The sequence below is a fragment of the Thamnophis elegans genome, chromosome Z (assembly GCF_009769535.1).
Source record: "Thamnophis elegans isolate rThaEle1 chromosome Z, rThaEle1.pri, whole genome shotgun sequence".
In the NCBI taxonomy this organism is placed as follows: Eukaryota; Metazoa; Chordata; class Lepidosauria; order Squamata; family Colubridae; genus Thamnophis; species Thamnophis elegans.
In genome coordinates, this window is record NC_045558.1 from 130,235,620 (window position 1) to 130,253,256 (window position 17,637).

Genomic DNA, 17,637 nt, shown 5'->3' on the forward strand with positions numbered 1-17,637 from the left:
AACATATGGCCATAGTAGATATTAAACAATAGCTCTTATTTCATCATTCAGATGAAGAGTTGGATTGGCCATCCATTAATGTTACCTACAGTTAAGACAATGAACATTTTCTGGAATTAAGACTAGAAATATCATTTTAAACAGAAATCCTTCTCCCTCCCTACATGTAGTTCTGTATTTCTGAACAGAGATTAATACAATGTAATGTCTTAATCTAGGATCACAGTTTTGTCAGTGTCTGCTGGAATGCCCTTTTGACATGGAGAAGAAATGACAATGACTATACCTGATGAGTAATTAATAATATTACTTGCAACAGTACTTTGTTCAAAAAATATCAGAGAGAAACAAGTTTATTATGTCTCAGTAGATGCTACTGCATTGTTATGAACTTTTGGAACTAAGACATTAAGTGGAAAATGGGAGAGTGAAATTTCATACGTACATAAAAAAATAGAGAGAACAATAATGGAAATACTTTTATTGAGCTCATTTTTCTTACTCTTTCTTTAGTATAACATCTAGCATGAAACTTACTAATATATGGTCTATCATGATACTACTACTATTACTACTACAACTATTACCTATTACTTGCCCCATCTCCTAGCATGTTCCAAGCATGCAAATCATAATTTAGTGGGATTCAGCTGGTTCTTTCTGGTTCTGGTGATCCGGTAGCACAGGGGTGGGTTCCTGCCAGTTCTAACCTCTTCTATAGAAGAGGTTCCACAAATCGATATTGCTATTTAGACCGGTTCCAGCTCCCTCCCCCTGCCCATCCGCACATTATCAAGATGAAGAGCGAGATGAGGAGTTGAAGTCCACAAGTCTTAAAGCTGTCAAATTTGAACAACTCTTTTTCTAAAGGGTTAGGGGTGCAAGGATCTTGTAACATGACAGCTTTAAGACTTGCACATTTCAATGCCAGAGTTCGTGAGCCAACATGACTGGAGGAGGAATTCTGGGAGTTGAAGTCCACAAGTCTTAAAACTGTCAAGTTTGAACATCCCTGGAGTTTTTTTTTTCTAAAGGGTTTCAGGTGCAAGCGTCTTGTAACTTGACAGCTTTAAGACTTGCACACTTCAATGCCAGAGTTCCTGAGCCAACATGACTGGAGGAGGAATTCTGGGAGTTGAAGTCCACAAGTCTTAAAGCTGTCAAGTTTGAACACCCCTGGGGGTTTTTTCCGTAAAGGGTTAGAGGTGCAAGGATCATGTAACTTGACAGCTTTAAGACTTGCCTGCTTCAAATGCCAGTTTCTGAGCCAACGTTTTGGTTGCTAAGCAAGAGCGTTGTTAAGTGAGTTTCACCGCATTTTACAAGTTGGCCATGACCACCCAATCACATGACTGCCAAGCCACTCCTACTTGGTTATGTGGCTGGCAAGCCACTCCCACAAAGCAGGCCACACCTACGGAAGAGGTTCTAAAAACTTTTGAAACCCACCACTGTGGTAGCGGTAGCTGTGACAGGCTCTGCCCACCCTCCCTGACATAATATACAAGCACTCCACATGCATCATTTTTGGCCTCTGCACACCCCATTTTTTGCTCATTCCAGGCAATGGGGATTGGCGCCGCATATGGCTGCTGAATGAGACAGCCAGGGGTGGCATTGGGGGTTTGCCAAACTGGGCAGAATCCTAGCTAGAGGTTTGCCTGAACCCCAGCAGCCTACCCCTGCCCAAAGGTCTTCAGAGTACAAAAGTCAGAAGTATGTGAGAATTAAATAGGTAGCTTGACAGTAGTCTGGTAATAGAGAGGGCCATCTATCAGGACAATAGTCTAGTATGAGAGAATGTGATTCTTAGATATTATGGATGTATTATGGTTTTGAATTTATATAACTCTATTGCATAAAAATTGTATAGACAAGACAAAATTTGTCATGACAGATACAAACCCAATTGCATCTACTGGGAAAAGGCATGTAATATTGACTGAAAAAGAAACTGTGGTTTTAAAATCTGCTTTTTTTCCTAGTTAAATGTGCCTTATTGTTCAGCTCGGGTAATACTAAAATAACAAAGCATTTGGGGAAGAAGATACAGCTCAGTAAACCACCACTGGAAGCTAAAATGGAAAAGATCTCCACAGCCACCATATATTTTCCTTTGGTGCTAAGGTAAGTTGGAACAAAAGATATCCAAACACTGCAAAACAGCAACATGCTGAAGGTGATGAACTTGGCTTCATTAAAACTGTCTGGTAGAGTTCTACTTAGGAAAGCCACAGTGAAGCTGACAATTGCCAGGAAGCCCATAAATCCCAAAACACAATAGAACATGATAGTAGAACCTTCATTACATTCTAGTACAATCTCTTCTGCTACTGAGTGGGCACTAAAATCTGGGAAAGGTGGATAAATTACAACCCATATAGTACAGATAATTATTTGAATAAAGGAGCATGAAACAACAATAGAAAGGCTTAGCCTGCCCCCTACCCATTTCATCATTCTAGATCCTGGCTTGGTAACCAGAAAAGCAAGTACTACAATGATTGTTTTGGCCAATATGCAAGAAACTGCCACGGAGAAGATGATGCCAAAAGCAATTTGTCGAAAAAGACATATCCACTTTTCTGGTTGGCCAATGAACAGAAAAGAACATAGAAAGGACAACAACAGTGCTATTAGAAGGGTATAAGTAAGGTTTTGGTTGTTGGCTCTGACAATAGGAGTGTCTCTATACTTAAGGAAAATTCCAAGAACCAAAGCTGTTAAAGAAGTAAAGAAAATGGCAACAGTGGTCAAACTGAGTCCCAAGGGTTCTTTGTAGGACAAAAAGCTTATACTTTTTGGAATGCAGAAGTCCTGTTTATTGCTTGGATAATGATCTTCTGGACAATTAAAGCACTCCTCCATGTCTGGAGAGGGGAAAAAAAGAAAATAAAGTATTTTCAGTGCAGGATTCTATAATCTCAAATGAATGTGGTTTCACCTATATATATATATAAATTTAGAATAGCTTTGGCTGATGGAGAAGCTCTCCATTTGCAAAATGTCCTTTTGTCTAATGAACATAGTGTGTTCCCTCAAGGAAGGAAGGGAGTCATTCCAGTGCTTCACTGGGTGGATGCTATAATTAGAATAATTTAAGAACAAGTCAAATGTAACATTTGTGGGTATGCTGAAATTTCCCACAATTCTCTTGAAGTGCCTTACTACATGTTTGTCATTACCAGTGGGTTTCACTTATTTTTACCACTGGTTCACCATGCACAATGCATGCTCCTGGCCTTCTGCACATTCACTTTGCCCACGTACGCACCTTCTGTGCATGCGCCCAGCCTCAAAAACATGGCTAAATAGGATGGCATAGAGACGGGTCAGGTGGGCAGGCCCATCTACGATCTCCACTACTGCCCAAACCGATCTGAATTGGCTGAATACCACCTCTGGATGTCATTCTTCTTACAAATCACACATTCTTTTTTATCTTATTTATCCATTAATCACTTTTACATTAATTAATTATAAAAGTGGTTAGCAAATCAATATTTTGGAGTACACCAATAGAACTACCTTCCTTCCTTCCTTCCTTCCTTCCTTCCTTCCTTCCTTCCTTCCTTCCTTCCCCTTTTGCCATATTTTGTTTTCCAAATTTCATATTTATATATTGCATTTATATTCTGCCTTTTCAAGGATAGCTCAAAGAAACACATAAAAATTCTATTCTTACCATGTTATTTTATTTTTGCATAATCTTAAAAGGCAAATTAAAATCTGAAAGTTTCAGAGCCAAACAATGAATGAAAAGAGATTTGACTTGAAATTTTGGTCCTGACAACAAGCTATGATGATTTACACAAGAGCAAACAAGTACATGTTTCATTACTTTAGCCAGGGATATTTCATTATTTAGTAAAAAAATAAAATCTTACCACTCTTGTTTGAAAACTTCCCTTTGGAACATGGAAGGCATTCATAACAACAAAATGGCTTCTCTTCAATTTTTGTTTTCCTATAACCTGAAGGACAATGGCTGTTGCATAGAGAAAGAGGATGTATCTGTTGATAAATGGGACCAGGCATTGTATTAGAACTAATTTCATTTCACCTGCAATATGACATTCTGGTATCAAATATGAATGGGATATTTTTGGATATCCCATCCCAGTGAATGGGATATTTTTGGAAATTATTAGGGTATTCTCTGCCTAATGATGAATTAGAAATCAATATACTTCTAAATGGCATGCTATCTATTTAGGGTAACAATGCAATTAACTGTCCAAACAGGTAAACAGAGGTAGTATTTAGCCAGTTCTGACTGGTTCTGACAAACCGGTAACAGAAATTTTGAGTAGTTTGAAGAATCGGCAAATACCATCTCTAACTGGCCTTGCCCCATCTATTCACTGCCACCCTAGTCCCAGATGATCGGCTGGGTCTTCTTCTGTTGCCCTGCACAGAAGAACAGAGCTGGAAAGCAGGTTAGTGGGGTGGGGAGGGAATGGGGATTTTACAGTATCCTTCCCCCAGGAGTGGTGAGGGAATGGGAATTCTGTGGTATCCTTCTAGTGTCACACCCACCAAGCCAAGTCACACCCACCAAACCACACCCACAAAACTGGTAGTAAAAAAATGAATCCCACACTGCAGGTAATTATACATAGACTACATTGGCTGATCAAGGAATATGGGATACATTTGTGTATCCCTGTCATCCCCAAGAGATGTGACTGACAGATGGAAGGTTATCTGAATTCCCTTGCATTAGGCATTAAGTGGGATGAGACTGTCATATTTTTTTTCTGAAATACCTGGTTAAACATGGTGGGCCAGATGATGTCATCTGCAGAAATAGTGAGAACCGCTTCTGGTTGAGCCAAAGGGTCTATCTTTCCAACTTTGACTCTAATGAAGGACTTATTCGGGAATGTGACCCAGTTAATAATATCAAAAGCAGCAATTAACTTCCCATTTTGATCAAAGGAGACCTTTTCCCCAGCACTGTTGTTAAATGAAACACTTCTCAAATAGTAGTGGATCTAAACAGAATCAAGAATTATTATATAGGATTAAGTAACCATTCAAAAGAAAAGCATATAAAGGATATTATTAACCTTTTATGATCTCTGTGCATTTCAGTAGTAATAGTAAAAAAACAATTCAAGATTTACAATTATATACTCATACACATCCAAAGATCTATATACTATAGCAGGGGTCACCAACCTTTTGGACTTCAAGGACCACTAAATTCATAATTTTAAATTCCGTGGATTACTAATATGATCTGCCTAATGACCAGCTTCATGTTTGTAACTTGTTTGTCCTTCCCTCCCCTTGAATTGTGAGCCGCCCTGAGTCCCCTCAGGGAAAAGGGCGGCATACAAATAAAGTAATCTACAATCTACAATCTAGCTGCATGGGCATGGCTACCTGGCCATGTGACTGGGTGGGCGTGGCCAATTCTATGTCACTCACCTCAAGAGCTGTCTCACCAGTCTCTACTTCCTCCTTCTCGCCTGCCCGCCCAGGCTCTTTAGGGCCCCAACAGGAAGCAGTTGTTGAAGCTAAGCAACCACCATGAGAAAGCGATGGCAAAATAGCTGGCTCAGTTCAAATTGGATCTAACCAAGAAGGAGGCTCTGCAGAAGTACCTCACTGAGGACTCTGAGCATAGGCTTTCCAAGCAGAGGGAAGACCTGCAGGAGTACAAGGCCAGGTACCGGTGCCTGGAGACTCAGTGGGCTGAGATGGTCAGCCAGTTCCAGGCCATGATGCAGTCCCAGTGGAACAAGGCCTTCCAGCTCTTCGCCACCAGCGGCACTTCCCTCCAGCCTTTGCCCAAAGCCTCACACCAGGAGGCACAAAAAGACCCTGAAGAGGGAGACTCTCTGCAGCAACACAAACATTCATTGTACATATCCAGCCCAGGGGGCATAGTTTGAGGACCCCCCAAACCATTGACGTGCGGTTAGCTTTAGGGCTGGTGAGGCACTTTTTAGACTTGTGGACTTCAACTCCCAGAATTCCACAGCCAGACATGCTCAGTTCCGATTTAAAGCGACAGCATTTAGTTTTCCCATTCTTTTTCTTCTCCCTCCCCCTCCTTCTTCACTCTCTCCATCCCCTCCCCCCTCTCTCAAACAGACACACGGACACAGAGAACTTGGATCCCTCTCTTACTCACTCACTCTCAAACACAAACACAGAAGTTGGATTGGATATATTTTCCAAAGGCTTGAAAGCAGCTCCTCTGCCATACCCCCCCTTCCCCTGCTGCCTTCCAATCAAACTTTTTGAATTCCTCCCCCCTCCCCACACACGCACCTTTTCCAGCTGTTTCAGTGATGATTTCAACTCTGCTTCTGCATGCCCTGCCCTGCCCTCATGAAAGGCCAGAGCTCTGAGTCAGACTGAGCTAGTTGCTCCCAGAGAACTCTAAAAAGCCTCTAAAAATGCCCTCTACAGGAGGCGAGAGAATACGTGCCTCATTTATATAAGGAATTTTTTGCTTGTTAACCCTTGCTTAACTCTTAAAAGGCGAAAAATTGCTTATACACAGGAGACCGCTATTTCTCTGGCCTCCTCCTATGGGTAACACAAAGCACTGTTCCAAGTCACTGTGAATCTGGTAGCAACTACCTTGGCTTTAATTATTTTTAAAAAATTCTTTAAAATTCTTTTCTTTTCCTGACTGGTGAGGCCATGCCTCCCCTGCCTCTAGTGACTGCACATCCCTGCCCCAAACTATGTAAAAAAGGCAAATAATTCTTCTGCGGACCACCAAAATTTTCTCATGGACCACCATTTGGTGATCACTGTACTGCAGCCTATAATACTATCAAACAGTATTAAATGTAGACCTTTTATTGTACTGTTTTGTTGCCGACCATCAGAAACATTCTGAACTACGGGGATATACTGCAATAAAAAAAATCCAATGAACATGAAACCTAAATTGGTTAGAGAAAAGGAAAGATAGATGTAGATGCTTAAATATAGATCGATATTAGAATTCATATTATGACCAATATGTGTCAAAGGTGTAATTTTTCTAATAAAGCTAACTACACAACAATGATCATTTCACTGATTTGGGGTGGTAAATTTGTAATTCCTCATTGTATTATTCAACTATAACTGCTGTCTGTTTTCTGTTTATCATTCTGTTAGTTTTTTTTAGTTTTTTTTTTTTTACTATAAGCAGCCTCAATTCTTTCCAATTTGGTTGCTGTAAACATTGATGATAAGGATACAATTTTGGGGACCAATAAAACTATGGAGATTGGCAATATGATTCTTCCATTTTTAGCATTAACCAAGAGAAAAAATGACATATTGATGCTATCATTTGTCTTCTTTAGATAACGGAATAATAGAATTGTAGTATTTTATACATGTGATGAAGATCATTTAAGACAACTAGATGATCATGAATAATTATAATTTTTTTATTTAGCAAATAGCTTCCGATCTTGTGTCCCAAAACAGAATATTATGGCACAAAATTAGGTATAAAGGAGAAAGGATATGAAAACTTAGTGGATTCAATGGTGTGATATGGAGAAAATAATTATAGGAAAAAACCTCATTGTATCCCCATTGAAGATATAATTGGGCATCGCCTCCAAATATTCCTGGCTCCTTTATTCTAGGTAAAGGTAAAGGTTCCCCTCGCACATATGTGCTAGTTGTTCCTGACTCTAGGGGTGGTGCTCATCTCCGTTCCAAAGCCAAAGAGCCAATGCTGTCCGAAGACATCTCCTTGGTAATGTGGCCGGCATGATTAAATACCAAAGACACATGGAATGCTGTTACCTTCCCATTTAGTCATGCTGGCCACATGATTATGGAGACGTCTCTGGACAGTGTTGGCTATTCGGCTTTGGAAAGGAGATGAACACCGCCCCCTAGAGTTAGAAACGACTAGCACATATGTCCGAGGAGAACCTTTACCTTTACTTTACACACACACACACACACACACACACACACACACACAAAATAATTCACTACACATAAGAAAACACAAAGGCTCCAATTGACACTAGAGGTGGATATTGGAAATACTTCTACTGTAGAAGTCACAGGGTGGGGGGGGGAATCTATTAACTTGCTGCAATAGTTATTTTCTTTTGGATACGTATTTGGTGGGAAGTTCTCTGAGCTTCATGACTGCCTATGTTATATTATATGCATCCTAACAGAATAACATACATTGATGATGGCACATTTTTTATAAGGATTGAATTGATATTTTTTAAACTCCAGAATAGAAGCCACACTAGCTATGTCATTGAGACAAAGCTTCTGAATAAAATTGAGAGTTAGATATTTCATATTCCATCTATGTTAATTCTCCTGCATTAGTGAGTCCTTTACCTGCCATAGTTGATTCTGAAGAAACTTTCTTCCATTGCTGGCATTTGTTCTGTGTCTGAATTTGGATGAATACATGGCTTGCAGAGCATATGCTATATTATAAACAGCATTGTAAACATTGTAGCTCTGGCCAGTCATACCCATTTCAAAAACAGATGCAGGAAGATCTTCCATCTTCTCATTCCCAGTGCATTTATCTCCAGTCTTTTCATCTATGAAGGCCTTTGGTAAAGAGCAATCAAATACCTGTTCCCAGAAGACATTGATGAAGCTGTCCTGGTTTTTGAAAGTTGGATTTCGAGTCCGCACAAATTCCTCAAATCCTAAGACTTCTTTTGAGGAAACTGAAAATGATAGAGCACCATGGATGAAATCTAGCCCCCAGATTTTTTGAAAAGGAAGGGATGTGAACTCCATCTGGGCTGTCATAATCCATACTTTGGTTTTCATGGATACATCTTCATATGTTGAAACATAGGGAATCATTCTCCAAAATATCATGATCTGATTTTCTCCATATATGATGACAACATTGGCAGTGCCCTGCATGATATTTTTGTATGTTTCAAGCCAGTCATCTACCATTATACTTATATCAGCAGAAAAAGATTCTTTGGGTAGTTCTTGTATGAAATCGAAGCAGATACCTTTCTGGGAAAATAAGATGTATGCATTCTGTACAAACCTTTCACCACTGTGACTTTCAAAGAAAACTAACCCAATCCATATCCATTTGAAATGCAGTAGCAACTGGAGAATCCCCATAGTTTGATCATCATCATCTGGAAACATTTGATGAAAAACATCAGCCTGGTCATAGTTATTCATCAGTGGAGCAGAGCCATAGATGATCTGAAGGACATTTTAAAAAATAATAATAAGGAGCTTAAATCTTGATATTGTTTTCTCATTCTCTATAAAACTTAATTGCAAACATTCACATAAAATAGTTTTCTAACTTATGGAAACATCATTTCTTTTATTTTGTCTGAATATAGCAATAACAATAGACTTATATACCAATTCACAGCTGTCTCTAAGTGGTTTACAGTCAGCATATTGCCCCCAACATTCTGGGTCCTCATTTTATCCACCTTGGAAGGATGGAAGGTTGAGTCAACCTTGAACCTGGTGAGATTTGAACAGCCAAATTGCAGGCAACGGGCAGGCAGCAGAAGTAGCCTGCAGTACTGCACTCTACCACTGTACCACCGTGGCTCAGTATGATTACAATTGCAAAGAGAAGAGGTTTTAAATGGTTGATTCAGGAAATGTTACATACAGATGGGCAACTTTCAGTATGACTAAGGAGGAGGATTGCACTTGAGTACAAAGCACAAACTTAAGTGTCATATAAAAGTATTATTTCATATTTAAGATCTCTTTTATGACATACTTGCCCAGTTTCCTGATGTCATAACATACCAACCTGAAGATCAATTTCACAGGATGAAATAATTAAAAACATGTTTTTAAATATTAAGATCCAATACTGGCAATATCATACTGTTCTATTCCTTTGCTCAGCTAAAATATTAGCAGCCCATATCAAAGAATGAAATACAATCATTATCAGATTAAGCATATAATCTGGCATTGACTTCCTTCAAGAAGTAACATAGGTCATTATAATTTAATAAACCTGCCCAGAAGCAAAAAAAAAAAAAAAACCAACTATTGGACTAAAATACATATATGGTTAGAAAAAATGATAAAGAAACATATTGATTTTAAACCAGAACTATTCCTGTTAGGTATTTTACCAGAATAGTATAATAAAGGGAATACATATGCAATCTTACATGTGTTAACAGCAGCAAGAATTGTTTTTGCACAATATATATGATAGCACAGAAATGGACAGACTAACACTAAAAATAAAGGAGAAAGAAGAAATGGAATACTTTTTAACATGGGATTTGTTTTACCAATGGCTAATTAACAGAAACAGAGGTAAGAAACCAAAACATTAAGAGAAAGATAAATCAAATAAAGGAAGTTTTTAATATAGATAAATGAATGCTACTTTTACTATGTGATCACTATAAATGACATGCATATTATGAGTACCTTTATGTTTATTACCTTTTTATTACTCAAAATGAATTGTACCCAGATATTGAATTTGTAATGCTTGTTAAAGAAAATTGTATTAATAATACATAGATGGATGGATGGATGGACAGACAGACAGACAGATAGACAGATAGATAATATTTAATAAACCTATGCTCACTTTCTGTATTAAAGAACTTTTGCAATGAAGCGTTTTTAGAAAATATCTTGAATGGGTTAATCTTGACATTAAAAAATAATGCAATGAATAGAATGAATAGAATGGCAATGCTGAGTTTCAAAATACAAGTGGGAAAGGTGATTTTGGACAAGGACACCTGCCACAGTTGCCTGCCACTCTTTAAAGAAACATATCTTTTCCAAAAAAAGAAGCATTTGATTTAAGGAGGTATTAACAAATGTGGTCTAGCTAACACCTTCTTCAGGTACTTTTTTTCTTTTCAAATACAGGTTTTTACACACTCCTAAGAAATAAGTGGGACGCGGTGGCTCAGTGGCTAAGATGTTGACCTTGTCGATCAGAAAGGTTGGCAGTTTGTTGGTTCGAATCCCTAGCGCTGCGTAACGAAGTCAGCTTCCATTACTTGTCCCACCTTCTGCTAATCTAGCAGTTTGAAAGCATGTAAAAATGCAAGTAGAAAAATAAGAACCACATTTGTAGGGAAGGTAACAGTGCTCTGTGTGCCTTCAATGTTTAATCATGCTGGCCACATGACCACAGAGATGTCTTCGGACAGTGCTGGTTCTTCGGCTTTGAAACAGAGATGAGCACTGCCCCCTAGAGTCATGAATAACTAGCACATAAGTGTAAGGGTAACCTTTACCTTTACCTTAAGAAATAGCATTTTTTTCAGCTGTGGATTGTGTGACTGATTGCGTATCTATGGAAGATTTAACTCTTCCTCTATAAACCCTCCAAAATATATTGCTTTGCTCTAAAATTCTATGTTTCTTAGGAGAGCATTGATGGAATTGATTTCATCATAGGGGTCATAGGATATGATAAGAAAGGAAGCTTTCCCTTCTTAAGACTTCTGATTTAATCAAGATTACCTCCAATGTCATGCTTTATGCAAGTCATCCTGTCATGTTAATTATCAAATAATGTAATGTTGGGAAGCACCTTGAACATGATATTGTTAAATCAATAGAGGGGAAGATTAGTATCCATGGTGATTAATAGTGAAGATCCTATAAAAAAACAGTCCACCTGATGATGGTGATTAGATGTGGCAGATAGAATGTATATTGTCCAATAAATAGAGATGTAATAATATCTGAGTCTCAGCTGGAGTAAAATATGTTTACCTAAAATGCTGCTATGCTAGGAGATGTAGTTTGTTGCCAACCATTGGCACAAAAAACCTGTGTTACTAATGTTGGTGTTCTGAAACTATATGACCTAGCATCTATGGGTAAAAGATGGGTGGAAATTAATCAAGGAGAGAAGCAACTTAGAACTAAAGAGAAATTTTCTGACAGTTGGAACAATTAATCAGTAAAACAACTTGCCTCCAGAAGTTGTGAATGCTCCAACACTGGAAGTTTTTAAGGCGATGTTGGATAACCATTTCTGTGAAGTGATATAAGGTTTCCTGCCAAAGCAGGGGGTTGGACTAGAAGACCTGCAAGGTCCCTTCCAACTCTGTTATTCTACTCTACTCTACTTTACTCTACTTTACTCTACTCTACTCTATGAGACTTGATATAAAGAACAACAAAAGTGTGTATAACTTACAGGACACCAATTTTTCTTGAGCAGTTCTTGCCTGGGGATCTTATAAATGTGCAATTTGTTTAAGGGATCTAAAGGATGCTTTCCATATGAGAAAAAGCTTACCTGTGGGACTTTATAAATCCTCAAAACGTTGGCTATGTGTTGATAGATGTGAGAGTTTGGTCCTGCAATGACAGCAACTGTACTGTCCTGGCTATCACATTTATAATTAGGGATGAAATGGTCCTTACTGGAGAGAAGCTTCAATGAAGCAAAATAAGTCCATCTTGCCATGAAATAGCTATTGAAAATTTGGATGCCTAGGGTGATGTTAGGTAAGAGAGAAGACATTGCATTGATTTCATTGACTGTGAAAGCCAAGGACAGGATATGTTGATAGTTCTGCAAGAATACCCTACAAGAAGAATTAGACCCTTAGCCATAGTACTGTATATCTGATTTTTAAACATGATTTTTTTGTATCGAAACATTTATGCTAGAAGCATTTATTTTATTTATTTATACCCTGCCGTTATTATTATTTTTACAAATAACTCAAGGTGGTGAACATATCCAACACACTTTTTCCTCCTATTTTCACTTCAACACAAACCCTATGAAGTGAGTTGGTCTCACTTCTGGCTTTCATGGTTAAGGCAGGAGAAAACTTACTAGAACATTGGAAAAGCATTTAGTCTCAATGCAAATATTTGTAAAAGGGCGCTTCTAAGGATCATCCTTATGGAGAAATAACGAGATACTCTTAATGAAACAAACACAAATAAAAGCAAAATCAGTTTTTGCTTCTGATCACATGAATTGCAGTGCTGCGAACTGCCCCTGCAGAGATCATTCCATTCCATTTTTAAAAAGAAGGAATATTAAAATCAGCAACAAAGAATATTGATTACTGAAAACAGCTATAGCCGAATAACAGAGTGGCACAGGGCATATCGCAACAGTCTGGATTCAGATAGAACAAAATGTTTCTAATCAACTCCAACAAATGTTTTCACAGTAACCAGTTCGACCTCAAGGGACCGGAGAAAATGAAATACAAAATGAATCATTGTGCTGGCAATCATATTGCAGATTATGCAGCCTTTCCTCTTAGCCCCTATGATACATTTGCAGTGTTTAAATTCCAACTGATATATTTGTCAGAAAGAATCACATTGAATGACATTGGAGAAAAAAATAAACAGAACTATTTAACTTATTTTTTTAAAAAAAAATAGTGCAGCAATAATCTAGTCTCACTGAGATATAATTAAATCTCTCTCTCTCTCCTTCTCTGCGTATGCATTTTGGATTGCCATATAATAAGATGACAATGAATCAACTCCATACATGACATCCCCAACCGGCTCCTCAGACATATGTCTTCTGAATGTTGTCAGATCTGAAAGCATGTAGATTTGAGAAATAATGCCCCCAATGATGATATCTCCTGATTCATAATATTTATATTGAATAGGAAGAGGTTTGCTAACAATACATTTAGTTTCAGGGCTACAGGATACCCATTGGGGTAATAAGAACAATACTAGCATTGTGAAGGACACCATGGCATGCCAATATCTACTGGGTGTCGTTCAAACACTGACACTGAAGCACCTGTGAGGATGGTTTTGCTGCCCAATAACCACCTGACTTCAAGCCATAACTGGATAATACAGTTCTTCAGCTTCCTAGAACTGTATGAGGCTTTTGTCACAGCTATGAATGAAACAGGAAACACTGACATCCAAGGCTTATTTCGTTGTTTTTTCCAGCCACCAGGTCATATTGAGGATTGAAGAAAAAGTCAAATTAATCATAGTCATTTTACTAATTGCAGGGAAGGTCACCCATATGCGGTAGTTGAAGCTTCTTTGCAGGAAAAAAATTGAACTGCATCCAGATTTAAGAATCTGTATGTGTGAATTAAATTAATAGCATCCATGTCAATGAGACTTTTCCTAGAATAATAGAAACATATTCATTATTACATTTCAGCACACAGTTACTGTACAAAAAAACCCCTAATTGATTTGTCTCTTTGACTCCGCTAACATTTTCTCACGAAAATAAGACAGGATCTTATTTTCTTTTGACCCCCGAAATAAGCACTTGGCCTTATTTTTGGGGAGGTCTTATTATTTTTGAGGCGCAGGAGGCAGCGAGCATGGTCACCTCATGGCTGCTGCTGTGTTGCAATATTTTTGGGTAGGGCTTATTTTTTGAGGAGGGCTTATTTTAGTGCATGTGCTCGAAAGCCCAATTTGGCTTATTATCCGGGAGGTCTTATATTCTGGGAAACAAGATATTATTGTGTTACCATCACAATTAATGTTTCAGGTTGAGGGCTTGCTACACCTTCTTATCAATAAATACATGGAATATGTCAGATGAGTTGAATTGGGAATAAAGTTTATGTCAGCCCTCAGGATTATTGTGACATCCTGATCCAACCAGGAAATTTATAGTGCAGGCAGAGCAATGTAGCAGTGGGAGCTGTCTTACTCCAACTAAATGAAAAAAGAGAGCTGCAGCCATGTGCCTATACCTCCCGCAAACTAAGTGACACAGAACAACGATGGGCTATATGGGAAAAGGAGGTTTTTGCAGTGCAATGGGTGCTGCTTACATGGAGGCATTTACTCGAGGGGGCTAGGGTCCCCTTCGAGGTATGGACTGACCACAAGAACCTTGAGGTTTTACAATCTTCCCAGAAGCTGCCGCCCATGCAAGAATGATGGGCGTCTACTTCCTTAGGTTTAACTTCCAACTGAAATATATTCCTGGTGGGCGAAATTTTATGGCAGACGCTTTGTCATGGAAGCCACAATTTAATAGTGATCGAGAGCAGACCTTCCAGCCTATGTTTCCCCAGTCAAGAGAATATAGCTTTAGCGGCCAGCAGTCAGGGCAGAAAGCCTCCAATTGATATCACACAATCTATTAGAGATGCACTTCCACTAGACCCTTGGTTCCAGATGAATCAGCAGACTCTAACCAAAAAAGATGGTTTAGACTGGAAAGGGCCAAAAATATATGCTCCAACAGAACAATGGATGGCAGTTTTACAGCGTTGTCATGAGGCACGGGTAGCAGGACATTATGGATTTCTGAAAATATTGCATTTGATGAATCATCAATTTTGGTAGCCAAAGATGAAGTGGGATATTGAGGAATATGTTCGGGGTTGTAATGTTTGTGCAACTATAAAAAGCTGGCCAGGAAAGCCACCTGGCTTGTTACAACAAGTAGCAAAGCCCACTCGGCCCTGGGAAGACATAGCAATGGATTTCATTGTGGAGCTACCAGAGAGTAGGGGGAATACCGTTATCTGGACAGTAGTTGATTTATTCTCAAAACGGCTCATTTCATTGCCAGTCCAGGGCTTCCATCAGCTAAAAAATTGGCCAAACTATTCCTAGTACATATTTACCGTTTGCATGGTGTACCTAAACATATAATTTCACATTGTGGGGTACAGTTTACTGCTCAATTTTGGCGCAGTTTCCTGAGGAGGGTGGGGTCCTCTCAAGGTTTGAGTTCTGCATTCCATCTGGCTACCAATGGTGCAGCAGAGAGGATAACGCTGCAGTGGAATGGTATCTCCATTGTCATATGCAATATCAGCAAACTGACTGGGCGGATCTACTGCCAATTGCTGAAGTTGCATATAACAATGCAGTACATAGTAGTACTAGGTATACCCCCTGTCGTATTGTGAATGGGTTTGATTTCATGGTTATACCTGAATGTCCTCAAGCCACTGCTCATCACGGAACTATAAAGGAATGGATAGACTATATGTATCTAGTGTGGGAAATTGTCCAAAAAGCATTGCGGGTTGCAGCAGACACATACAAGAGACACACCAACAAGAAATGCAGTCCACACCCAACGTTTCAGGTCGGGGATAGGGTATTTTTATCTACCAAGTATATGGCCCTTAAAGTGCCCTGTCATAAGCTGAGTCCCAAGTTCATAGGTCCATTCCCAATCGTCAGAATAATTAATCCGGTCACGGTAGAATTAAAGCTGAACTGACTTGGATTTGATTACCTTTGTATCATTGTCATTTAGTGCTGGTTATCACGCAGTTTCTTAGATAGAGATAAAAGTTTTTTCACCAAACAAACTGAATCTCTGTTTGTATGCAATGTGAACGCCAGAATGTGACAGTTTATTTATTTTTCATGAGGGGCAGTGGGTACATATTTTCCACACACATTGTGTTTATCCCCCTATAGTTCATGCTTAAGTGAAGCGAGTCATCTTTCTTTTTCTGGAACAGTATCTGGGCAGTGATTTTGGATCTGGCAGGTTGGATGAAGCTGTGCTCTAAATTTTTGTCTATGAAGTATCATGGTTTGTCAAGCTCTCAGGGCATTATGGAGTATAGCCAGGGGTGGGATTCAGCTGGTTCGGACTGGTTTGGGAGAACTAGTAGTTCTTGTGAGCATTTGGCCCCGCCCCCCACCCTTATGCTTTCCTGTCCTATATTTACCTTGTTTTTTGGCTCAACTGATTTGTGTGGCACAGCAGATTGCCACACATCAGCTGTTTTATTCATAGGTGCTGACATAGAAGGTAACTTTTGAAACTTAAAAACATCATTTTTTAACTGGTTGTTAAAAAGTTTGCATCCCATCAATGAGTATAGCTTTGGTTTTGGCAACTTTGCTCTAGGGACAATTTCAGTGGCACAGTCCATGTGTCAATGGGGTGGGAATTCGTCTGACCCAGTCTTGCTAAACACCTCTGCCAGGGCATGGTATTCCCAGGGGATGCCTTGCATCTGCTCACACTTTGATGTGGCTGCCACTTCCTTTCCAAGGTTACTCTTCGCCTTGTGACTTTCATCTCTTCGAGTTTTCCCTTAGCCCAGGAACTTCAGGAGCCACTTGGTCAAGTCTAAATGGCTTGGGGGTTCCATTTTTTAAGCCATGTCAGTCCTAAGACCGGGGCAATTCCATGCCTTGTGCCACAATAAGAATAATCATCTCAGAGTGGCTTTCCATGGCAAGTTCCAAGGGTTCCGTGCAGTGGTGGGTTCCTAACTGGTTTACTACTGGTTCAGTGAGAGCGGGTGTTTTTCACACAGAAGCAGAGAGTGTAGGCAGAATCTGATTTCCCGCATCAGAATGTCCTGATAAAGATCTATGGGCCTGATGCTTTTGTTGAATCTCTCCCTGGTCAGTTTCCATCTGTTATTCCTTGTCTGGCCTTCAGGTGGTTTGGAAAAAAAACCTTAACCCACTCCTCTTTGTGGCAGCTCCTAAAATATTGGAACATTGCTATCATGTCTCTGCTGGTCCTTCTCTTCACTAGACCAGCCATGCCCAGTTCCTGTAACCGTTCTTCATATGTTTTAGTCTCCAGTCCCCTAATTGCCTTGGTTGCTCTTCTCTGCACTTTTTCTAGAGTATCGACATCTTTTTTATAGTGTGGTGACCAAAACTGGATGCAGTACTCTAGGTGTGGTCTCCCTAGGTATAGGCTTTTTTGGC

At 39.3% G+C, this 17,637-nt stretch overlaps 1 protein-coding gene across 1 annotated transcript; it reads right to left on the minus strand.

Annotated features, from left to right (window-relative positions):
- Positions 1-1,962: 1,962 nt before the first annotated feature.
- On the minus strand, positions 1,963-13,701 carry LOC116521785 (vomeronasal type-2 receptor 26-like). Its single transcript, XM_032236440.1, has 6 exons — positions 13,484-13,701; positions 12,257-12,434; positions 8,341-9,192; positions 4,770-4,997; positions 3,888-4,014; positions 1,963-2,870 (listed from the first exon to the last, which is right to left on the minus strand). Exons 1-6 carry the CDS (start codon positions 13,699-13,701, stop codon positions 1,963-1,965), a joined length of 2,511 nt encoding a protein of 836 aa, XP_032092331.1.
- Between the last annotated feature and the right edge of the window lie 3,936 nt (positions 13,702-17,637).